At 44.5% G+C, this 24,575-nt stretch overlaps 4 protein-coding genes across 4 annotated transcripts in view; 2 read left to right on the forward strand and 2 right to left on the reverse strand.

The window, feature by feature from the left end:
- Positions 1 to 206: 206 nt before the first annotated feature.
- On the forward strand, positions 207 to 6,688 carry ADIPOQ (adiponectin, C1Q and collagen domain containing). Its single transcript, XM_085069739.1, has 3 exons — positions 207 to 589; positions 4,245 to 4,464; positions 4,877 to 6,688. The coding sequence occupies exons 1-3, from the start codon at positions 473 to 475 to the stop codon at positions 5,401 to 5,403; spliced, it is 864 nt and encodes a 287-aa protein (XP_084925865.1). The 5' UTR covers positions 207 to 472; the 3' UTR covers positions 5,404 to 6,688.
- A 6,750-nt stretch (positions 6,689 to 13,438) lies between these two features.
- COPS9 (COP9 signalosome subunit 9) lies at positions 13,439 to 15,887 on the reverse strand. The gene is made up of 3 exons (XM_085069740.1): positions 15,777 to 15,887; positions 15,634 to 15,706; positions 13,439 to 13,742 (listed from the first exon to the last, which is right to left on the reverse strand). Exons 1-3 carry the CDS (start codon positions 15,837 to 15,839, stop codon positions 13,705 to 13,707), a joined length of 174 nt encoding a protein of 57 aa, XP_084925866.1. The 5' UTR covers positions 15,840 to 15,887; the 3' UTR covers positions 13,439 to 13,704.
- Positions 15,888 to 16,414: 527 nt separating this feature from the next.
- Positions 16,415 to 19,207, reverse strand: OTOS (otospiralin). The gene is made up of 3 exons (XM_085069757.1): positions 18,946 to 19,207; positions 18,573 to 18,599; positions 16,415 to 16,647 (listed from the first exon to the last, which is right to left on the reverse strand). Exons 1-3 carry the CDS (start codon positions 19,139 to 19,141, stop codon positions 16,463 to 16,465), a joined length of 408 nt encoding a protein of 135 aa, XP_084925883.1. The 5' UTR covers positions 19,142 to 19,207; the 3' UTR covers positions 16,415 to 16,462.
- A 152-nt stretch (positions 19,208 to 19,359) lies between these two features.
- The window catches only part of LOC146433425 (glypican-5-like), a 398,949-nt gene continuing 393,733 nt past the window's right edge, over positions 19,360 to 24,575 (forward strand). Inside the window, exons 1-2 of the mRNA XM_085069748.1 lie at positions 19,360 to 19,482; positions 23,598 to 23,690. Of these exons, the coding sequence (XP_084925874.1) occupies positions 19,422 to 19,482; positions 23,598 to 23,690 (154 nt within the window). The 5' untranslated portion in view covers positions 19,360 to 19,421. The remainder of the gene's footprint in view (positions 19,483 to 23,597; positions 23,691 to 24,575) is intronic.

Raw genomic sequence — 24,575 nt, forward strand, 5'->3', positions numbered from 1 at the left:
TTGGGTGCCTTAAAAAGGAACTCTCCCCCAGTTCTGCCCTCCCCCTTGGGCAGCTTTGCCCTTCTTTGGTGTGGCAGCAGCCTCCAGGCAGGAATGGTTCTTGAAGTTAAAAGGAGAAGCCCAAAGTTATCCCACAATAATTCATTTACTAACACATGAAAGCCCCATGTGTGTGCATTACAGCAAGGCTGGAGACACTTTCTCCACCAGCCACTAACAACATTTCCCAATTTGCAGAGAGCAGCAGCCTGTGCTGGACAAGCACAGCTCTGGTTGAGCAAGCTCTCACACGAGCTCTCCAGCAAACCACTGCTCTCCCAGTTCCTGTCCAATTCCCAAACCCATCTTTTCCCTGTAAGGCCATCTTCACAAGCTATCCCAGTGGATTTATATATGTGTTCCAAAACTTAAGTGATGTCCAGGAAAAATTGATGGGAAAACCCAACTTTTTGGTCAGCATGCGCAATAGCAAATGGAAAATGCAGTGTCTGAGCTGACAGCTCCCTGTGCCCTTAGGGATAGCAATGCAATAGCCAGACTTCATTCTCTAAACAGACTGCAGCAAGCCAACCAGGACTCAAAGCAGCTGGTAAGCATGATTTTTTTTTCCCTCCTTACTAAGTTCAGGACTTTCTCTTCTTTTAAGCTGAATTGGACAGACTTTTCTGTTTGCAAGAAGTTTCCTTTCTCAGAGTTATTCTCATAATAACCAGAGAGTATTTTAAACCAAGAATAGCTGATCTCCATTAGATTCATGCTCCCCTTTTTGGAAACACTATTTAGGGAACAGAACTCCTAAATCAAAAAGTAGTCAGGAGCAACGGTGAAAAATTGCATGGCTGTAACAGTAAGTACTGCACCAGCACCTTTCAATTCACCTCTTTCCTCAAAGTCTCCAGGGAAGACTGGGTTTGCCCCAAATCTCCCTGAGTTGCATCAGTTCCTCACCAGAGAGCTGCACTACTCATATTTAAGCTGTGAGCCCACTGGAGCAAGTCACTGCTGGAACACCAGCAAAAACTGTGCTATGAGAATTACAAAAAGAAACAAGTTTGGCATAAGCCAAAGCCCTGGTTAATACCCTTTGCGGAAAATTTTCTAGTGGGAAAACAGATGGATTTTTCAGTCTGTTTTGTGCAGAAAGGTGTGGCGGGTTTGAGTATATATAGTACTATCTGAAATTTAAATTCTGAATCATTATGTAGCCCTTAGGAAGGCATTGTTCTCACAGAGGATACACTGGTTTCTGCTGATAAATGAATAAGCTTCATATAATGCATATGCACTTTTAATACAGCAGCAGCCAAGGCAATAACTGAAAGCTACCAGCAGTATTCATCTATTCATGTTCATCTATTTCTTGTCCAAAAGGTATAACTGACATTCAAATATAACAGATTATTTAATATTAAACTGATGCTAAGCATCAGATGGAAAAACAAAAGGAAATGGGAAAGACTGAGTAAAGGGATGTCACTCCCAAACCAGAATTAAAACTCAGATCTAGCAGACACAGTTTAAAACTTCCCCTTTGTAAGACATACTTATGCCAGAGAATTCCTTGGCTTCTCAAGCACAGAAACCACCTGTGCTTGAGTTAAACTGTAGGGATAAAGTAGTTCTCTCACACCTGCACTGCTTGGGACCTTAGAGCACGGGCTTATTTTGCACTAGTAGAAGACCTGGCTGTGGGGCACACCACTAAAACTGAAATGATATTTGAGTTCTAGGCAGCATTCGAGAAAGCAGAACTAACCCCAACAAAATCACCAACACACGGCTCAAGAAACACAATTTTAAGACAGCTTTTTATGGATCACTGCCATGTTTTAACACATTTAGGTGTTCCCACACAGCCTGTGCTGATTTTGGAGGGGTACCTGCATGTGCCTGAGCTGGAGGGGACCCAGGCAGGGGGGACAAAGGTCCCTTTGCTTAGTGCCATGGGGCATGGGAAGGGGGCCATGATGCAGTGTGAGCACTATGCACACCCTTGCTTAGCAAACCAAGCTACTTCCAGGATTTACAGACATCAGTTTCACTGGCCCACACTGGTTCGTGGACAATCACTACATCCCTCGCTGCAAAGCGGGACAAAGTGCAGGGACACAGGAACACTGCCTAGGGCTCAGGCTGTGCCCACTGTTCTGGCCCCATATCAGAGTGCTGTGTGGCTGCTGGATTGCTGGAGCCTGGCTGGGTGGTCTTGGATTTGGAGGTTTCCCAATTTTATGCGTTAGGCACTACCCACCAAAGACCTTAAACTACCCACCAAACACCTTTTCTTTCAAAGCCCCCTCAATATCCTGCAAAAGCTGAAATCATGGCAACCTCTTTCTTACTGTTGTGTGGTGTTTAACCCCCGCTTGCAACTGAGCCCCACTCGCTCATCCCGCTACCCCTCGCTCTCCCCTATCATCCCGGATAGGGGAGAGACAATTGCACTGGTAAAATTGAGAACACTCATGGGGTAGAGATAAGAACAATGTAATAATTGAAAAAAAATAGAAATAATAACAGTAAGAAATTGTAATGGAAAGGAAAATAACATAAAAGAGAAATAAACCCGAGAAAGACAAGTGATGCAAATGAAAACAGTTGCTCAGCTGAGCAGCAGCCTTACCCCTGGCTTATAGCTGAGCAGGATGCCATGGTGTGGAATATCCCTCAGATCCGTTGGGGTCAGCTGTCCTGGCTGTATCCCCTCCCAGCCCCTTGTGCACCCCCAGCCTCCTTGCTGGTGGGGTGAGGAGCAGAAAAAGCCTTGACATTGTGCAAGCACTGCTCAGCAATAACAAAAACATCCCTGTGTTATCAACCCTGCGTTCAGCACAAATCCAAAACACAATCCATGCTACTCACTACGAAGAAAATTAATTCTGCCCCAACTAAAACTAGCACATTTCTTTAGCTTCCTTTGAAGCAATTACACGAGAGCTAATAAGACATTATTTAAAATATGACATTTAAATAGCTTGCCTAAGAAAATCAACGCTGCAAAGAAATGGCTCCAAAATATTATTTTTCTTGGAAATTACAGAGCTAAGGGACTCTAATTGCCATGATGTTGCTCACTTTTTATTGCCTATTATACCACTTACCATGCTCCTAACAGAGTACCTGTACTGTTCCTGAGTATAAACTCTGCCCAGGGAGCAGTATCACACAATAATGGTCATTTAAAAATATCTGTGCCCTAAAAGCCTGACCCAAAGCCCACCAAGGGCTGGGAGCACCAGGACAAAGCCAGGCTGGCTGCAGGGTGTCACCACCAACCTGGTTCTGGGCAGCTGCACTAATTGCTCTGACCAGCAAAGCAGCCAGATTAAAGAGAAATACAATCCTACAGTGCCTAAACACTACACTGTGGCTAGCACAGGTCCTTCCCATGAGAATTCCTTTTGTGTTTTATAAATAAAGATAAGGTTTAGATGTTATTGAAAACAGTGTCCCAAGATTTGGATGGTGCAGGCCTGGCCAATCTGGCCTAGGGGGAGGTTTCTGACTGACCAATCTGGGTGACCTTTGAAAACTCTATATATATGATGAAATCAAAACAATAAAGGTCTTTTCCTTCTTGCCACTGAGAACTGGGTTCTTTTCTCTGCTAGCGGCTCAACAGCGACACTACACAATTTGTATTCCTATTTGTAATAAAAAAACAATTTGGATGGAAAAGACCCCAATAACCCCATACCTTCATATGGTGCCTCAGAGAAGCTGGGAAGCCTGGCTGTGGTTTCTATTCCCATTAGGTAGACCCAGGTGAGCAGGCTGTACATGCAGTGATAAACCACCCCTGCCTGACTTCAAGGCTGTAGAGGGTTTGAGACAGACTGGTCCCTTCCATCAGCTGCTCACTCACCCAGGCAGCAGTCAGGGCTTATTGTGGCTAATTGAGCAGAGCTTTGCAGAGAGATCAGCCACAGACACCCTGGCATCTGCTGTGCTCTGTCCTGAAGCATCTGTGCCTGTGCCCAGAGCCTGGGAGTGCTGGAGGAGTCGCTGGTGTTTGACTCCTCTCCACACTGGATGTGCTCCCAGGGGCCCAGCCTGGCTCATGGAGCTCACAGCAGCAGCACACTGGATCCAGAGGGGCCCTTGGGGCCAGCAGAACTGCTTTCCTTCAGATATACTGACTCAAATTTTAGCCTATTGTGCTTCTCTGTTATTTGCAGGGGGACAGTGTTCACGTTTTTTTTCCTATTAATCTTTAAAGTTAACAAAGCGATTTTCCACATTAGGAACCAATGATGAGGAGCCTGGCAGGCTTCCTGCTGTGCTCCTTGCTGCTGATGGCCCCCCACTCCACAGAGGTGGCTGCCCAGGACACCCAGCCTGACCCCAAAATGCCATGTGCCAACTGGATGGGAGGAGCACCCGGCTACCCTGGCCACAACGGGGTCCCTGGCCGGGATGGGAAAGATGGAAGAGATGGACTAAAGGGAGATAAAGGAGACGAAGGTTGGTGAGGAACGGGGGGGTTGTCAGTTCTGGACGCCACAAGCAGCCCCAGCTCCAGTCCCAACAGTTTCATGTTTGGTGGGTCCATGCCTGATGTTTATCCAGATGGCTTTTGATTATCTCCTGGGGTGGTTATTCCATAACCCAAGTCTAAGAGTTATGTGTGGTGGTTGTTTCCCCAGGTAATGATGTTTCTTCTGCCATGCTGCTTTCAGCAGTTCTGCACACAGCTGGGGTGGGGGTGAGCAGGGTGTCCACTCGTTGCCTCAGCTCCTGGGGGCTCTTGAGGTCCCTGAGCCTTTCCTGGGTTCCCTGCTGCCGCACAGATCTCACACTACCGCCCCCTCTGCATTTTGACAGCAGCTGCCAACACAGTGCAAACACAGCTCCCAGTCCCCACTCTCTCCTGCAGGTCCAGCAGGTCCCAAAGGTGAACCAGGCCCAGTAGGAAGCCGAGGGTTTCCTGGACCTCCCGGATCTCCTGGAACTCCTGGAACCCCAGGGAAGAACGGCAAAGATGCTTTTGTCCACCGCTCTGCCTTCAGCGTAGGGCTGACGGAGCGCAGCCCTGCCCCCAACGTCCCCATCCGCTTCAGCAAGATCTTCTACAATGAGCAGAACCACTACGATCCCAGCACGGGCAAGTTCATCTGCAACATCCCTGGCACCTACTACTTCGCCTACCACCTCACAGTCTATCTGTCAGATGTCAAGGTCAGCCTCTACAGGAAGGACAAGGCTGTGATCTTCACCTACGACCAGTTCCAGAACAACAATGTTGACCAGGCGAGCGGCTCTGTCCTGCTGCACCTCAGCTCTGGGGATGAGGTCTGGCTTCAGGTGTATGGGGAGGGGGACAAAAATGGTGTCTATGCTGACAACCTCAATGATTCCACTTTCATGGGCTTCCTCCTGTACCCTGATCCAGATAACTACTAAAGTTGGGGGTGCTGCATGGAAAAGGATGAGTTGGCTTAACCCCGGACTTGTCCTGGGGCACTGGCGCTATAGCTATAATGTATTTACCAGAAAATTGCCTTTTGCAAGGGCAATGATTGCCAAGGGGGTCCCTTTCTCCTGTGAAATCAGTGAGATCCTACCAGTACTTCCATGGAACCAAGAGTTCACTCCTACCTCTACTCTTGCTTTCCTGTGGAAACCTCAGCTAAAAGTCTAATACCACTCCTGCCATATCATGAGAAAATAACTCCCAATATGGCTTAACCTTCTTTTAAATTTAAAAGTGAGAAGAGAAAAATTGGTTGCATTTAAATATGACATTCTAAATGTCCCTTTTTTAGCCACCTAAATCAATTCAAACCAATTGTAGTCAGCCTTTTAAAGTTTGAGTAGAAGAGGGAAAAGACTATTCACAGAAGCAGGGTGCTCTTGTTTTCAGCTAGAACAGATGGCTCAACTTTTTCACTGTAACTCTCTCTTATGTGGGCCTTTGACTTCCACTCCTGGTTTGTTGTCTCCCTTCCTTAGCCCAGATGTTTGAATATATTCAGGTTATTAACTTCCACTGATTGTAATCCACTGATACACCTTTTATGTTTATCCCCTAGTGTTATCTCTAATGCAGACAGCAGGCTGGTTTAGGGCAGGGATTTTCTTTTGTGATTTATCTGAGAAGCCTTAGATAAATGGTGAGGCCATACAGCAAAAGTGGCCCATTGTCCACGTGGTTTTGGGGGTCCTGAGGTGACCACAGACATCCTGTCCCATTTCCTCTCTGAATAGCTCCCAAGAGCACCCAGAAGTTGAGATCACCTGTGTTTCTACTTTTCCAGGCCCCAAGGGTGCCATAAGGCATGGTTTGCCCACCAGCTGGGTAGAGCCTCAGGTGGTGATGCAGCCTCCCTGCCCTGCAGAGTGGGCTCCTGGGATGAACATCCCTAGGCCCTGCCCCAGCTCTGGGCAAGGTTACCTGAACAGCAGAAGGGTTAAGGCTGGAATTAGTGTCAATCCAATCAAAATGCTCTCCAAGGAGCTTGCTTGACTTATAGCTAAAATAGGATTTGATGGTTTCTCAGTTACATTCAGAGAGGACTCCTGCTACTAAGCTTCAGACCAAGCTAACACAGATCAGAGCTAATGCAGTATTACAAGCACCAAACAGCACTAAGAGCTTCAACTGAAATTACTTGCAACATCATTTTTCACACTACAGTGAATTAGCACACTGCAAATAAAAAACAATAAAAAACTCTCTCAATGAGAACGTTTCCACATTTTTTGTATGTGTTGTTGGGAGGGACTTGAAGAAAGGGATATACTCCTAGACTCACCATGCAGCCAAGGAAAATATTGTTTTTTCCAGCAAGGTGGGGACACCATAGGCTAGCAAACAAAGGGATACCCCCTTTTGCTTCCCCAAGAAACACTCCACACTTTAACTTTCATCAAGGCTTCAGAATCTCACTACCTCACTGTATTGCCTCCTTTTTAGATAAGACGAGCTCTGGTTTCCAGAGTATTTCCCCAACCAAATATCCTGAATCCAGCCTGAGTGGCCATCAAAAGCGAGGGCCTCTGCTGGCCCTGGAGGCTTCGAGCACAACAGATTTACCAAGGGTGAAACTGATGCTCAGTCTGGTCATGCTAAATTCAGAGAGCTGGGAAAAACCCTGCTCTTATTGTGGGAATTAATGCCAAGGGAACAGGGCAAAGGTAAAAAAAAAATCCATAAACAAAAAGAGATTTAAAAATGCAGCATTTGCTGGATCAAATGGCATAAGAGGCTTAAATTGAAAGGAACAAGACACTATTTTTTTCAAATGTTTTCAGATGGATCTTCAGAAGGCAGGGAAAATTGAAACAGCCAGAGTACTAAGAGGCATTTGGGATAAACATTAGGAGGCTATACAAGTTTAAAGACTAGTTCCCAAGAGGGAGCCAAAACAAATTATTGCTTTCTTTGCTGCCATGCAGCGGGAACAAACATGCTTACAGCTTTATCCAATACACCAGCACTCAGAGGCTTAGACCTTGGGAAAAAATTTAAAGAAAGCCATTAAGGCACTGCTGTTCTATGGACTGACTCTTCCCCCTTCTCACAGACACAAATACTGAATTGCAGCTTCGCCATGATACTCCAGGAGAGTACCTGTATTGCTCATGCATGCCCCAGCCAGGCACCTCAAAACCCAGCAAACACAGCAGCCCAGGCAGCAGGCTGTGAACAAGGCAACCCCCATTTGCATGGAAACAGGGTCAAAGCCATTCCTTTGGGGATCAGGACTGTTTTAAGAAGTCTTTCACCTCAAATATCTGTACGATCCCTGCTCATCTGAGACATACACTTTCCCAGCAGGCACCAAATTCCAGTTTAAGCCACCTCCCATCTCTCCCATAAGGCATGCTCCCAACAGAAGCTCACTCCCTCAGAAAGGAAGCACAAACACAGGGCAGGGCAGGCAGAGAAGCACCCCCATCTCTGCCCCACTGCAGCCCCACAACTGCCCTTGCACCTCTGTTCCTGCCTCCTGAGGCTGCCCAGCCCCTGCAGGCATCTGCATGGGGAACTTAACCAGCCAGAACACACTGACAGCTCCAAGAGCAGCAGCTGAGCAATCACCCTGGGGAGTCCATATAGCCCAGCACCTCCAAATTCCTATATGTGGGATATCAAACCTCCATCTCAGCAGCTCTGCCACATCAGGGGCACGTGGCCAGGCTGACCGTGGTAGCCCATGGGCAAGGAGCTGAATGGCACCACCCTGGCCTTGGGCTGCTTTTAAGGGAGAGCTGCAAATAGGGTTTGGGGGGATGATGAAGTCCTGGGGGATGAGCTTAGGCGAGTTCCTAAGGAATCCGACCTTTTTCCATTATGGAGTTGCTGTGGTTTTACCGTCCCTCCATGCTTCATAAACCTGTGGAAGAGGGAAACCTGGTGAACACAGGCACATCTTCAAGGCCTGGCCTAGCTCCTGAGGATCACACAATGCTTTGAACACACAATTATCTTGTAACAAAAGAGCCAAGAATGACACTGACATGCTGAGAGGGCACAGAATCACCTGCTCTCCAACAAATTTAAGTGGTTTAGTTTGTGGTTTTTAATCAGTCCTGACAGTAGATGCCTAGTACCAAGTTATGTCTCACTATTTACTGCCTCTCTGGCTGTGGCAGGTTGAAATGGATGCTTTTCCCTTTAGAAGCTAATGTACTCTTAGAGGCAGAAAGCAAGAACACTCCCCAGTGAAAGATTGAAGTCACTGCACTAACAATTAGGGAGAAATAACATGGAAAGCTGGAGACAGCTGGAGAGACTGGCCAGTCTCATCCAGCAGAGAAACCATCTGTAAAAGCATCCATAGCCCCTTCAAACACAATTATAGGCTGGTCCTAATTATACTTCAACCCCATGTAATCACTTGTGCCAGTAATTAATTGGAATACAAATAGCAGCTGCACTAAACCATGAAGAGCTACAAGAAAAAGATAAATTGCTTGTAAGACTTGCATTTCTGAAGTATAAACTCATTAGAGGGTTTTTATCGTGGAAGCAGGCAGACAGATTAGGATCAAGTCCGACATTTGGCTAATCACTCATCTTCTATACAAGAAATACCATCAGGTTTAAAGTCTTTGAAATACTGTGGAGGAAACCAGAGCATGCCCAGGCTGCCCCATGTTTCTATGGCATTTGTGCTGGCTGTAGGTATCTGATGAGAAGACTCAGTCTGCCACGGCACTGTAAGTCAGCTCATTTTTGGATTCACCCCAGGAGATCAGCCCAGCCCAGTGCTCTCTGAGAACACAGTGTGACTTCCTTACTCCAGCCAGTCCAAGGGGAAGGAAATGTTTATTCCCAATGAAATGGAAGCTTTAAATGTCAATATCTTTTTATTCCTCCAGGGATTCTCAACCTCAAGGCAATCTGTGGGATCCCTGCCATAAAGCAAGACAGGTTTATGGAGAGACATAAGGGAGGGAAGCAAAGAGATGACACTTGAAGCCAATCTCTAATTCCCTTCTGGAGTCAGGCAGGGAAGGACAGGGGGTATGAACCAACACACCCAGCTCCCCCTGATCCCAGGGGCATCTGTGAAAGTGGCACTCTGTCCAGAAGAGTTGGGACAGCACAGCTTCTCTGCTCCTTGACAGGGATTTCCAGAGAAGCCATTCTAATTCTGTACTCTGTTTTGGCAAGTGTAAGGCCGAGGTGGATCTGTCATCCCAGAGGAGGTAAACCCAGAGAATGTGGTTCCCACACCACAGCACCTGTACCCCAGCCATGCAGAGGCAGCTTCAAAGCAGTAGGAGACAAAAGGCCACAGCAGGATGACTGCTCAGCAAGCTGGCAGTGGGAGAAGCTCTGACTAGGAAGCCCTCTGACAGGACAGAGCCACTGTCCTGTGACAGGAGTCCCCTCTGAAGTGTCCTCGCCAAAGCATCCCCAGTTGGGCCAGCATTCATAAAAAAAGTCCAATTTGCGAATTTTAAAAGCTTTGAAAGACACTGCTCCTGTCTCCCTCTGCTCTGAACTCCTTGTAGCAGCTTGACTAAAAGGTTTGTAATTTGAGTCAGGATTCTAACCCTGCTACTTGGCAAAGGCCAACTGGAGCAAATATAAAAGGCAAACTAAAAAAAAATAAATAAACCTGAAAGTAAAAACATGGAATCAAATCTTCATGCTCAAAGCCACCCCTGCTGCCAAGGACTGACTTGCATTGTGCTTTTCCAAAATACCCCTGATGTGACACTGGCATTCCAGCCCCATCACCAACAGGGACTTGCAGAGAACAGGGCTGCAGTCATCTGCCCAACAGGTTCTCATGTGCTGAACAACTGCACATTGAGAGCAGGAAGATGCCTGCCAGCTTCTCAACACCCCAGGGAAGCAGGAAGAAGTCCATTTATTCATCTAAATGAATTCCTTCTTTATCAAGAAAGATACCTTCCACTTCAATTATTGAATAAAATATTAAAAGGAAAACTTTTAATTCCTGGAAGTTAACTGAGCAAAAAGCCAGCAAGGAAAAGCCACAATTGCCACACTAGGTCTGAGTTTGCCTGTTCCTACTCACATGAAGAGCAGTGAAACGTTGGATAGTGGATAACCTGGAGACCAGCTCAGAAGCAGCACTGCAAAAATATTATACACAGATGACAGCCAGCTTCCTTTAGAATGGCAACTTTCTCTCCCTCACAATGACTGGATTCTTTTCAGCTCTAAACGTATTGCACATTCTTATTTCCAAAGAATGTACTGGGACAGTCTGCAGTTCCCTGCAAACAGAGGCTTGGCCTGTTGAGAGTATCAAAGGGAACAGGCTGACATTTAAGTGTTTTGAAGTAATTCCTTTCCATCTGTGCTGCACCACTGGCTACACCCTTCCAAGGCATTTCAGCATTTGGGACTTCATCCTGCCAAGTCTCAGGCAGGTCAGCTTTATAGATTGCCAGCTGTCCCACTGCAGGCACTGGGACAATTCACAAATCTGTTCAGACTAAAGCCTTTATTTGGACATTGAAACACTGAGCAGTACCCAACAGCTTATGAAGTAATACACCTTAGTCTAAATGTGTGCAGATTGCCCTTAGAACAGGCTTGTTCCCTAAGAAATACTTATTATGAGAGGTGTCAATCTCCACAAAAGGGACACGAATCAAAGCTCAATGAATTGGCCAAGGCAGTCAAATGCCCTTTACATCAATTTTTATTAGAGACTTTGACATCTTGTGATTATTTCTTGAGAACAGGCTGATTGCCCACAGACTAATTACACCGAAAGTCTTGACAAATGGTAACACAGAAACAATGTGAAGCTGAAGGACATTTTGTTCTTCATCTAACACTATTCTAGAAGGGACTCAAACAAATTACAGCTCCTGATGGAAGTTCTAACACCGTGACAGCCCTCTGCAGGGAGATGATGTGATACACACCCTCTGTCTCACTGTGCAGAAGGGATCTCCATGTTCCAGTCAGCTACAACATGCATAAGTTTGGTAACATCCCATTACAACTCTCAATGTTCCTTTCCTTTCATTCCATCCCAGGAGACCCACACAGGTATCAGACTGAGGTGCAAGCTCAGTTAGCAGGATAGCAGCAGGGAATACCCAGGAAGCCCCAGTACTCACAGTAGCTGCAGCCCACAGCAGCATTAGCTGCACACCCAGGCACTTCATCAGATTTCACAGCTTTCTCCACGAGGACTTTGATTAATTCAAATACTTTTAAACACTGCACATATTAAGTTCCCTCCCCACAGACACACATACTGTACTTCCCAGATGCCAGCAGTACTATTTATGCTGCTTTTCTGCATGAAAGTTTCTGGAAATCTTCACAAAAAGGTGTGTTAGCTATACTTACCTTGAATGGATAGTTATATCCTACCAGGATGAAAACTCCTCCTGGACCCAGGAGCATTATTTGCCCTCTGTCCAGTTCCATGAAGAGACTTCCATGTTTTGATCAAGTGAGATGTTACAAAACTAGAACCACGCACCATTACCAGCTTCACAGAGGTTCACAGAGGTTTTAGACATCTTTAAAGGAGAGAAAATCATCCACACTGAAGAGCATCTGTTCAAGATGGGTTTGTATCACAGAATATACTCCTGCTGCTGTGATCAAACTTACAGCTCAAGTTTCTTACAACTTAAGGAAGCAAATGAAAAACAAAGTATGCACAAAACACCAACAAGGATGTATTCCAAAACCAAGACGACCATATTGAGGCATCGGCAAAAGTAGATAAAAGAGCAGAGGAGAGTTGCTTCTTGAGTATTTTCTTGAGTATTATTTCATCTTTTGCTCCTGCCCAAAATGCAGCCTCCATTTCCTGGCAGCAACTCATTTCTGAAAACCTAGTCTGGAGAAGGCACAGCACCAAAGCCAGAGACAGCCCAAGAACACTTGCCACCACTCAAATTGTTTTACCTTAGTCTCCCTGAGGAAAGCTGGGAACCCCAGGGGCAAAGCAAGCACTAAAACAGAAAGGAGACTGCCTGAACAAGGCTGCTCCTTCAGGGACACAGCACAATGTCAGGCACCAAACAAAATGTCAGAATGCTGATTTAGTGTACACTGCATGATGAAACACAGGCTGTTCAGAAAGCCACAGGAAAACAATCAAAACCACCTAAATCCTACTGGGTTTATTTGGCTTACATTTTTAAGCTCACTGGTCAGAACAGTTACTGTTAGATTTAAGATTTCCTTTTTTAAGGCAAACGGAAGAAATAAAAATGTGACAGAAATATGAGAGGAAAGGGTTTCACTGAAATTCAAGTAGTGTGAAGTGTTTAAAGAAAGATCAGTCACAGTATTAAGTCAGTGATCAATTTATGGAATACAGATTGCATTTGAGATTAGACAGGATTACACTCTTGACTCTAAAAAACTACACTAAAAATTCACATGCTCCTTTCATTGTGATTCAGTTTGGTCACTGAAGGGTAAAAATGAAACATTTCTATGTTCTGAAAAAGTCGTGTCAAAATCTGAACTAGTATTTGAACAACCTGATTCATATACACTATACCTCTAAGCACAATTAACTTCATTAGCTCCTGCAGGAGAAAATAATTTTGTTTCTTTTTCTATAAACTAGAATTTCAAGATTATATTTTTAAATCCAAGCATTCCCATAATCTGGGGTCAGAACATTTCTCTTCTTAATGCATCAAGATAGAATTACTTTTTGTTTCTGTGTTCCCAAAATTAAAAGTCAAGCACTGATTGTAGCTCTCTGCCTTGAAACAAAAGACACCCACACTCTTCTCAGTGTGACCAACAAATGAGTTGGGCTATTCAGAACAAGCAACCATCTTATCCCGAGACAATCCTTTCTTGTGGGATGAACAAAACTTTCCTAGGCAGCAACGTGCCCTACTGCATATCTTTTATGTAATATCCAAAAGCAACAGTGAATTATTTAATACCAAAACAATCACTCTAAGAGTACACAACACAGCAATATCTACTTTCAAAGTACAAGCCAGAGAGAGGGGGTTTTCTTTAGTATTTTATTCAATAAGAACATCAGCAAATCAAATTTCCAGGAAAAACTATACACAGCTTCCTAGAAATAACAGTGCACAGTTCCCTCCTTAGTTATCTTTAACCATCTGGTTTTCATATTCCCCAAGCAGCTTATACAGGCTTTTTTGCCCCACTCTAGGATTTTCCCATTTTGATTACTTTAATAAATAATGGACTGCACAGGCGATCCTAGATAAAAATCCACATCTCAGCACTGCACAGCTGGACAACTAAGTTCACTGGATGTCATCATCATCAAAGAGATCTTCAAAATCTAGTCAGAAAAATAAGAAAAAAAAATAACCTTAGAAGTTTCAATTGTTACAAATGCACACATGCAAATACTTCATTACTTGGATTAAGGACAGAAATAAAGGTGAATTAAGTGAATGAGAATTACTGCACAATCAGTTATTAGAAATGTAGCATCAGGGTGGGAAGAGACAGCAAAGGCAGACAGACCCACACACGTTCTCTGTCATAGACAAACTAAATGCTTCACCTGCACAATACAAGCTTTGCAGGTAAGTGCACAAAAGCAAAGCTTCAAAGGAAGGGCTTTCATAGAGGTACTAGGTAGACATCAGAGAGAGGTTCAAGCATGAATCCCAGAGTCCAGAACTGAGCAAGTACTAGCTTTATGCATGCACCAAGTCTCAGATGTAGACATTCCTGCAGCATTCTGGCTTTTGGTCACAGCATCCAGACACACAATCCTAAATTTGGCAGATTAACAAACTGGGATCTGTGTTAAAAGCCCCTTCCCTAAAATCATTTAATTGCTTTAAAGCTGCCAATAACATTTCTCTCTCAGAACGTATCTCTCATTAGTGAGATGTGCTTTGCTACTCAGAGCTGTTCTAGTCACCTTTGGAAGTACTCTTAACTACTCAGCTTTGCACCTTCTTTGTACACTGACATAAAACTAATAATGTAACTGAATGTAAGTCTTTATTCTTACAGAAGGTAATTTACAAGTTCCATATAATAAACTGCAAATGAATCCTCATTTAAATGAGTCCTAAACTACCAGTGAAATACAATACCACAGTGTGATGGTAGAAATGTATGGAAATAGCTACTCCTAAATATGCTGGCTCCGACAGATAGCTGGGTGTCCCCCACAACTGCTTAGAGTAGAACTGCCTTCTACTCCTGTATTCTGAGCCTTGAGCAACATGAGAAACCCACTTTATTTTGGAATTAATATTAGTTTGTGATATTAACAGTACCACAGCAACCAGCTTTGATAAGATCTGAAACTCACTGTTGAAGTGTCTAAATTCATTTCTTCAGAAGCACAAAAACCCCTTTGGCAATCAGGTGCAAAGTGTTGTATATTCTACCCCTAAGTGGCCTGACACATAGCTCTTCTCTTTCAAAGCAGCTCTAAATACTTACTTAGTAGTCTTTTAATAGGTGAAGGAGCTACAAGAAAGACTAAGAGACACTTTGAACAAGCGTCTGTAGTGAGAAGACAAAGAGGAATGACTGCAAGCTGACAGAATGCAGGTTTAGGCATTTGAAAAAAAGTCCTCCCCTGTGAGAGAGGTGAGGCCCTGGCACAGCTGGCCCAGAGGAGCTGTGGCTGCCCCATCCCTGGAGGTGTCCAAGGCCAGGCTGGACAGGTTGGAGCAACCTGGGACAGTGGAAGGTGTCCCTGCCCATGGCAGAGAGTGGAATGAGAAGATATTTAAGGTCTTTTCCACCCCAGGCCATTCTATAAGTCTGTGAATCTATATGTATACAGCTGACTTTCAAATGCAGAAAGTATGTTAAAAACAATGCTGTATTTTTGTTTAGATACATATCCACGCATACTTTGAAAGATTAATGAACTACCTGTAAACTACTAACACCTAGAGACACATTTTTAAAGTCCTGCCCAAGTTTTCACATGTATTTGTACTATTTAACATAAGCTATTTATTACGTGAACAGAGCGAGGTATTTTTCCCTGTAGCGATTAACACACTAAACCTTCCAGGAGAGCAGAAGCCCGCACTTTCCCGCTCCCACCCGCATTCCTTAGCGCTGAAGCGCTCTCACACCGCTCCCCAGAGATGGCATTAGCGAGAAGTTTAGCGACCAGCGGGCACCAAGGCCGCGAGGGAGAAGCCAGGAGAGGTTTGCTGCGATCACCTCCCGAGCACGGCGCTCCTTACCGTTGAAGAAGTCGGCGTGCACCGCTTTCTCGTTGGCGGCCAGATCCATCAGCAGCCCCGTGCTTCCCCCTGCCTGCGAAAGCAGCCTCTGAGCGCCTGGGCGCGCCGCAGCCCCGCCGCGGCGCCCAGCGGCCCCGCCTCACCTCATCCAGGTCCACGTAGGGCCCGGCGCCCTCCGGGAACATCTCGTCCACCGCCGGCTTCATGGCGCCGCTGCGCGCCTCGCTTCCGGCGCGGGGCGGAAGTACCGCCAACGGGCGGAGCCGCGCTGTTGCCATGGCGACCGGCCTGGCTGCCGCCATCTTGCTCGCCCCGCCCTGTCGCCCCTCAGGCCTGAGGGAGGTGTAGCCCAGCGAGCGGGGTGGCTGCGGCTGGAGCTGGCAGCCCTTCCAGCCCCGAAACTGGGCACACTGGTTGAGTAACTCCTGTACACGCAGCGCGTTAAATAACTCCTGGGCATAGCGAGCTGTCTCATGAGGAAAAAACGTGATTATCACCTGTAAGAAAAGAGTTCCCAAACCATGCAGCAGAATGGAGGAGTTTATTGTTACACACAAAAGCATAAATTATAAGAAAGGGACTAATTTAAAGCATTAAATGCTGCGTGTGGCTGCAGTGTCACTGAGGCACAGTCCAGGTGCATTGCTGGCAGTCAGGCGTTCTCTCCAATACGTCTACAAGAAACAGTAAAAAAGAGACATGGAAAGCATGAAGCGCTGCACATGACCATGGTATCACATAGGGGCTGAAGGCAGCCCACAGGGGTTCACTGGCAGGCAGGTGCTCACCCAAAGGCCTGGCCCAGCTGTGGTGAAGGTGAGCGAGGCACTCAGTGCTCACGGTCAGGCACGTGGTAGCCAAGGTGGCTCCCAAAAGGGAACTGGGCAAAGAAGGCTCTGGCCATGTCATTGATCCTGCTGTAGGCTCCCAGGGTGCGGAAATATTCCACGTAGGACCAGAAATCATTGGATGAGAAGGGCCAGTATGGCAAGGCCACAGCTTCCTGATAGAGATCTAAAAAAAACCCAACAAAAAATTCAGATTACTACAATATGAAGCACTTTTGTTGAAAGCTTGGACCTGGAACCAATATGGTTTGGGGTTGAAGGTTCCCTTTGGGGGCTGGTAAGCTCCTCTGGCAGGAGAGAGGCAGGGAGAGCCATTGACTCCTCTCTCTGACACACTGTACAGAAAATGGAGCCAGCATTCCCTGCTCCAGATGCACCTGAAGTGACAGTGGGACAGGATGGGGAGCAGCAATGAAGGGACACATCAACATTTACACCAGTTCAAGAATTCACTGGGCTGGTTTAATTTCTAGAGGCACCACCCTCTGTGCTGTGCCCCTGCAGGTGCCCACACAACTCCCAGTGACTGGAACCATTCTTCCCTGACATTGCCTGGAACTGCAGAGTTGTGCCTCTTCTCAGGGGAATGTAGGAAACCAGCTAAGGAGATGGAGAGGAAAGGCTTTGCTGCTTGGGAGACAGCGGCTGCATTTGTGCCTGCTCTAGCAATATCAGAAAATGTGATACAGTCATTGAAACAAGATTCCAAATTCAGCAGGAAAACAAAATCAGTTCTGAAAATAAAGGAGCTGATCACCCTTGGGCCCAAATGTGGGCAAATACAGAAGCATACATAAAACGTAAACAGCGCTGAGACCACAGTCACAAATATCTTTCTGTGCAGCGAAGCTAAACCCAGTATTTTGTTTTGATTTAAAGCCCATTTAGATAAATGGGAGCCATTCCCCTCAGCTTGGGACCAGGGTCTTTAGTAGGATTTAAGAGCCTTCAACAATCCTGTTGTCAGACTTCAATTTTACAGAGTAAAGTTTGCAGCGGGCAGGCACAGATGGCACATAACAAACCAAATGAACCAGCGAAATGCTGTCTGCAGAAGAGGACTCACTGTTTACACCAGCTGACCTCAGATTCACTTTGCAGGCTGCTGCTTGGCCCAGTGTGAAAGAAAACAATAATTGCTGGTAATGAGAGCAACAGGACACTGCCTGAACAGGGTTCTGTTTCTAGATTGGTGCAAGTTCTCCTGACTGTCTCAAAATATTTGTTGTGCATGAACACAGATTATACATTAAAAAGCTTTTAGAGGCATAAAGAAATAGGATGGGGCATAGGGAAAAAAGGGGTTTGAATTATAGGTAATCATATTTGTCCTGTTCATATCTAATATTCTCTACATATTTGCACACTGGAGACACTGCTGGCTGTGGTTCTGGTTAGCTGAGATGTACACCAGCAATAGCAGAACTTGGTTATTGCAGATACTTCTCTGCAACTTTGCTTTCAGACAGAATTCTGTCTGAAAAGCCAAAGAGAGGTTAAATGATAGAATCATCAGTAAGCCAGTGTAAACATCATTAGGGTGTTGAGGGTTTTTTTAATCAAAGGCAAACACTAATCCAATGGACTAATCACACAAAGTGACATGAACCACAGGGTATCTGTGCTAAGGGATTTATGCCAACATTTCTTTAATTGGATTTGTGGCAATTTGTAAATTTTAAGCTTTTTGTCGGGAAAGTCAGTATCTCTTGCCAATAACCACACACACATACAGCATTATTGTTCAGGACAGACAAAATTCTCAGATATCCTATACATTTATAAGTGTGGTGCTTTCTAGTTATGATTTGGTACAACAGGATTAGTGACTTGACTGTAATCCCTTTTCATTTTAAGACTATGTTAGCTCTATGATACATTAATAAGACATCAGCTTTTAATAAATTTTAAAGGCATTTTTAAAAATTTACTATTCTTTCTCCACCAGAACTAATTGAAAGCAGTTCCATAGTCCACTGAGGTTAGTAAGTACTCCTGTCAAAGTCACTGCTGGGCATCAAGTCTGGGAGTTACAAATGACTCTCCTAATTATTAGTGATACAAAGGAAATAAAAACATATTAGAAATTACCATTTCCGTCCTGGATGGATCGGGCATCTGTAAATAAAGAGAAAATGTATCAGTACCAGCTCCTGCACAGAAATACTTTCTGTTAATGAAACATTTTCTGTGTAAAACTGGAAGCAGACAAGTTCTTTAATGCCCATATAGGACCCTCTGTGTAGCCAAAGGATTTTTGTTTCTTGAGCAGCAGAGCAAGGAATTCCCCATTTGCAATCAGTCAGTGCTACAAACTAACTTAGCCTGGATGTTAATCATAACTCACAGCAGAACAGTTAGGATTAATACGTGAGTGATACTAAACAGAAAATACTATATTTGTAACAGAATATTTCTGGCAGCTTGAAAAAATAAACAAGCATAAATTCAGGAGTAATCTTACCTGTTAGCATGTTCATCATCATACAGAAGAAAAATAAGCCAGTAAATGTCATCTTGTCTGCAAGACTGCTCATGTTTCTAAAAAGTAATCTGTACAATTGAGGATTATTAAAAGGTATAATTATGCAAACTCTATTATTTCTTGTTTTAATAGAAGAACACATTCCAACACATATTCTGATTACTAATTTAGGCATAACAAGATCCAATTACATTTCTTACAGCTTCTGAAGTGCAGAGTATTAAAAGACTATCAGTCCTGAAATGTGTACTGATATTTTAGTTTCAGATGGCATAAATCCAAAAGGTGCCTCTGAATTGACATGAAATTAAGTGTCTTTGGAAATCTTTGATTTTGTGGTTAATTTAATTTCACTTTAGAAATTACCTCTCTTTTCTTTTCTTCTTCTTGCAGGTCTGAGTCAGCTACAAAACTCCAAAAGGATTTCTATTGCTGCAAAATAGAAGTGCTCTGTAATGAAGGGTGAGGGGGAAACGTCACTGAGTGACTACACCAATCTGATTTTGTCTCCTTCAGGTATTTTAACTGCTCACATTTGCATTATACTTCAGCACTTCCCATGGAAGAGACAGTGGACAGTTTCTGAGAGGAAATCAGAGTCAGCTGTTGCCAGAGGGGGAAAAAAATCCAGAAGCAAACTCAGTGATTATTACAGATGCTGCCCTCCTGATTTGCTTTCTGCCCCTTTAGAAAAACAGATTTTCAAAAACGTTAGTTGAGCAAATTGCTAAAAGGATATTGAGTTCCCTATCCAGTTGAGTCACAAAACGCAGAAATACTTGACGCTGCTTTATGTTCTTACTTGGGATCCTTAAAATCTAGACCTCAAAGTATACACAGGCACCAAGTGCCCACTAAAATCAATGGGGTTACAGTAAGTAAAGAAGGAGGTCCCCAAGGACCTCAGCCATGCTGATGGTACAGATGCCTTCAGAGGGTCAATAAAGTGCCTTGAAATGCATTTCCAAATTACACTGATTTCCTGGAAAGATTCCTCTCCCACACCAAGCAGGTGCTTTGGGCTCCAGCCTGTGCAGGTTGCTGAATGGATCCAACACTTTGAGAAGCCTGTTGGGGTACGACACAGTTTGGAGACCATTCAATTGTCATGTATATCTTGACTGATTTCCTTTTAGCACACAACCCCGGATGGCAGCAGGTGTGGTCAGGGAATAAGGTGTAGCAGAAAGTGTTCTGTGACTCATGGGGAGATGTGGGGAGTTCCATGCTCCTTGAAGATGTGGTAGTTCAGTCCACCTTGCTAAACCTGACAGCTATTTCCAGGTGGTTCCTCTCTTGAGAGGAGCTACTGAGATGCCAGTGCAGAGCTCACCATGCATGTTCATGCTGTGAGATCTGATCATACAGATGCAGATCTGAGCTGTACTCTCTTGCTGGCCATATTCAGTTGCCTTTATGATCTACAAAATAATTTTTCTGTGTCAATTCTACATACCTGCATTTGCCAGCTGCATGTGTAGGTCCTTACATTGGTGCCTTTTTTTGTACCACATCCACCCATCTGCCACAGGAGTACAGGGAAAATCTGTGTACTCACAGAGTCCTGGGTGAGTGGCCTTGCAGGAGGACCCAGCTTGGCTGGAGTTTGTTCCTATCTACACACAGAGTTAGATAGTTTTGCCAAGAATTAATTCAAGATGTTCTGAGCAAGGGAAAAAGGGTGCTTTGTAGCACACTAAGCTGTGCCAACTCTTGTGGAGGCTGAAAAGAAAAATATTATGAAATCAGAATCTATTCCATCTTTGAAAGGCTTTAATCCTCCTGCTTAAAATATATTTCCCAGGTCTATATGAGGGGTCCCTACATGAGCCACATTCTTCTAGCACCTCAGCCCACTCACTTGGGTTGCAGCAGCTGTGGGTGGGAAAAGGCACTTCCTTGCTTGGAGTCTTGTGGTGCATCCATGTGGTGCACATGTACCTGGACCCACCCACCAGCTCTGCCTGCAGAGCCAGCCTTTCCCTCTCACTGCCTAGTCTGTGTATCCTGCTCAAATAAACAATCAGAAGCACTGAGGTGTGCTAATATACACACGAAACAGTCATCAGCTGTAATTGAATAATTGCCACAAAGCTACTTCTGTGCATATCTGTCAGTAGCTTTTTGTTTTGGCAGTTGATAAGGCAGGTGTAGCTCCAAGTGGGAGGTGAGATAACATGTTTTGGCTGACAACAAATGAGAATAATGATGCTCCTGATGCAGCCACATCCTGCAGCTTTCCCCTTGAGATATTAACAGTTCTGTAGGAGACAAAGTCCCAGAGGTTATCAGATTCAGGGTCAATCTGGTCACAACATGGTCTGCTACCACACTGGACAATCTTGGGAGGATTCACATAGCTATTGGGCTGACATACACCTTCAGACCTTCTTACTCTGTCTTATAAAGCTTGGAGTTACCCTCTTGCACAGCTAGGAAGATCACTGATCTGACATTGTGTGACAGTCTTTTAACAATTACACACTTGCAACTTAATTCAAATCAATTTTTTCCGCTTGCTAGTGCATATATTGGAGATGGGAATAAATTCTCAGGGTTTCCATGCTAAAGCAGGTCTAGGAAATTATAGAAAAAGGACAAGAATTAGCATGGAAAACACTTGCATCACAGGATACAACCTCTTTTACCAACACTTCTCTTGCTGTACCTGACTACTTGTCCCAGTTGGGGCTGTTTTAAACACAAAATTGGACTAGAGGAAAACTGATGAGTTCTCATCCGCTGCTTGAAGGACTGTGCCTGGTGGGTTCACTGTGCCAAATAGAGCACCATGTCTTCTGGGACCAGCCAGAGAGCACACTGTGCACAGACTTGCAGCATGTGTAACACTCTGCAAGCACATTTATTTCATCCCCTCTTTTTTTTTCCCTTTTCTTTCTCTAGGAAAACTTTCCTTTTTTCAAACTCAACACAGAGGGCAATTAAAATAACAGCACTGGATGTCCAGGACAAGTGCTGGCATGGATCAGTTAGAGCCCACTGCTAATAGTTGCTGCCCTGCAGGCTTCTTCACTGCTGAGCAGTAATTGGAGATGTCATGGTGGCCACAAATGCAAATCTTGCTCAGCAGCAGCCACATATCAGTAGATACTACAGCACTTAACAGGGCAGCTGCTTAATGAGTTCAGTGTGTTAATTTCTACTTATTTTGGAAAGAAATTTACTGTTCTACTCTTTTTCAGAACAGCCTATTAGCTCAAAATGCTGTTATTCCTGCTGCCAAGAAGTTCTTCAGGTTCTGTACTCTAAAGTTTGCATAAAGTTTTTTAGCTAAGGCCATTCACTCATGAAAACTTTGCCTCATGATAGAAAGGGCTGTTGTTTTTTCCTACCCACCCATCCCAGGAGGATCCAATCAATATGTACTTTTTGTAGATAGCTCTCAAAGCCAGAAAATCCCACACAGAGCTGTGTCAGAGACTGAAATCAATCGGAGCACAGAGGACATTCTCCTGGGAACAGGGGAATGCAATTTGGTCAGCACAGTTGTTTGTGTGACTCGACGGGGAGCAGTCCTGGAGCTGCCAGCCCTGCCAGCCTGCCTTCAGGTGGGCCTGTTACTAACTGGCTGTTTTATCCAGAGGCAACCCTGTGGAGCAATTCAGCTCTCCTTGCCAATTAACTTAAAACAAAGATGAAGGAATACCTAAAAGCAAGTGTATGGATGCCTTTGTTTTCTTAATAGCTGTATTAGACTAGTATCACACACAAAAATCTATAATCCTCCAGGCACTGAAAAAAACCCTCTGTACATCATTTAAAAAAGGCATAATCTTTCCTATTTAATCAATAGGCAAAAGCAAATGCATGTAGAGCTCCATAAAACTTACTTAAAAACTAAGTAGGAATTACAATTGCATCTGAAGTGCTTTGCCCTTGGGCTGAGCAGACAAAATGTTCTCCACAGGGCTACAACACTTTCATAGATCAGAAACAACCAATGACAGTGATATATTGACCATCCCCAAAAAACAACAAACAACAAATGTTTGATTATTTCTTCCAGCAATTTGCCCAAATAATACAGGTCAAAAGGAGATTCCTGTGACTAGAATATGCTTTGCTCAGATAGATGTAAGTACCAACAAGCCAAGTAGCAAAGTGGCCAGTAAAAATAAATGGAATATTAGGTACCTGTGTAAATTTCTCCCATTTTCAAGGTATGTGGCTTCTGACCATTCATTAGAAATTAGATTTGGCTAAAAAAGATAGTTGTGGTATAATGTTCTTTAATGCTCAGTCACAGACAACAAGACAAATAAGAGATGAAGCAAAACCCATAAGGCGTCACTTTGCCACTGTGCCAGTTGGTCTCATTTTGAATATTGTCTGCATTGTTGGTCTCACCATAACAGAAGGTTATGATAAAAAAGAGAAGATACAAAGAAGTGTGTGAGGGGAGTTAGCAGACAAGGACCAGCTAAAGCAGACTGGGACTCCTCAGGACAGGATATCCTGAGGAGCAAAAGGATAAGACCTTGATTATACCAAGAAATACAAAATAAGTCTGGCAACAGCTTATTCAAAACAAAAGGTAGTGGGGTTTGATACAGTTAAGCTGTGGAATGTCTTGTCATGACATACTGTCAACTACACACTTCTTTCTACAGTGTCTGAGCCTGGATTGGGAGCAGAACATGACCACTGCACTCACTTTTGCTCTGTGTCTGCCTCTCCTCTGACATCCTCTGCTGTTGGGCCAGGTGAGCTCCCAGGCTGACTCTGTGGTTGATCTTACAGTCAGTTTTACTGAAATACTACATATTTCCAGTTCTCGTGATCAGACAGCTTCCTGCCAGGAACTGGCTCGATCATCCTTATAATAGTAGCCCCTGGAAGCAACTGAAGGGAGACAAAGCAGATGGATTTGGGTAGTTACAAAACCATTAACAGAATAACTGCAGTGCGATTAGAGATAGCCCAGTGAAAATGAACCACTTTCAGACATACTAGAGCTAATTGGGAAGGTCAGCGTTACAAACCATAGAGTTAAGGAGTAGCACTGCACTTAAATCAATCACACTTAAGAGCTAACAAGTGCATCTGTTCACATTTATTTCAACTTATCACTTAACCTCTATCTGAAGAAAGGTTATATTTGTAGATGCAAATGACTTTCTAGAGGTTCACAGGTAGCAGGAAGTGCTGCCTGCAGCAGCAGATAGTGAAAGCAAAGGAGGGGAGCAGTTCCACTGGCATCAGGACTAGTACAGCTTTGCCTCCCAAGGAGATGTTCCTGCCAGGTATCCCAGTGCCGCTCTCCAGGAACATCCTAGTATCCTCAGCTCTCCCCCACTGTCCTTTTCCCTCCAGGGCAGCACTGCCAGCTCCAAGCACAGGTTTGGCTTTCTCCAGGGTCCATGCAAGGCTTCTGGCACAATACGCAAGGCCAGTGGCCCTGATCACCAGTCAAGCACATGCTCCTGAGCCAGCAAAGAACAGCTGCAAGCTGACTTCTCCCCTCCTATCACCACTGAAGCAGGTTTTTTTTTCTACCATCCATCTTCAAATTTTCACATGAATGACAGGAACCTCACACCTGGCCTGACACCACAGTGGATTAGTATTTGGTAACATTTCAAACTATT

This window comes from Lichenostomus cassidix, chromosome 9 (assembly GCF_008360975.1).
Source record: "Lichenostomus cassidix isolate B80296 chromosome 9, HeHo_3.0, whole genome shotgun sequence".
NCBI lineage: Eukaryota > Metazoa > Chordata > Aves > Passeriformes > Meliphagidae > Lichenostomus > Lichenostomus cassidix.

What these genes read in the sequence shown, in the direction of transcription:
- ADIPOQ (XM_085069739.1), top strand. Translation starts at nt 473, where the DNA reads ATGGAAAATGCAGTGTCTGAGCTGACAGCTCCCTGTGCCCTTAGGGAT. An exon ending in ACCAGGACTCAAAGCAGCTG is followed by an intron (nt 590 to 4,244) that starts GTAAGCATGATT and finishes TTTCCACATTAG; the next exon opens with GAACCAATGATGAGGAGCCT. An exon ending in GGGAGATAAAGGAGACGAAG is followed by an intron (nt 4,465 to 4,876) that starts GTTGGTGAGGAA and finishes TCTCTCCTGCAG; the next exon opens with GTCCAGCAGGTCCCAAAGGT.
- COPS9 (XM_085069740.1), bottom strand. Translation starts at nt 15,839, where the DNA reads ATGAAGCCGGCGGTGGACGAGATGTTCCCGGAGGGCGCCGGGCCCTAC. An exon ending in CCTACGTGGACCTGGATGAG is followed by an intron (nt 15,707 to 15,776) that starts GTGAGGCGGGGC and finishes CTGCTTTCGCAG; the next exon opens with GCAGGGGGAAGCACGGGGCT. An exon ending in GCACGCCGACTTCTTCAACG is followed by an intron (nt 13,743 to 15,633) that starts GTAAGGAGCGCC and finishes TTTTCTGACTAG; the next exon opens with ATTTTGAAGATCTCTTTGAT.
- OTOS (XM_085069757.1), bottom strand. Translation starts at nt 19,141, where the DNA reads ATGCCTAAATTAGTAATCAGAATATGTGTTGGAATGTGTTCTTCTATT. An exon ending in GATGATGAACATGCTAACAG is followed by an intron (nt 18,600 to 18,945) that starts GTAAGATTACTC and finishes CTTTATTTACAG; the next exon opens with ATGCCCGATCCATCCAGGAC. An exon ending in ATCCATCCAGGACGGAAATG is followed by an intron (nt 16,648 to 18,572) that starts GTAATTTCTAAT and finishes GGTTTTTTTTAG; the next exon opens with ATCTCTATCAGGAAGCTGTG.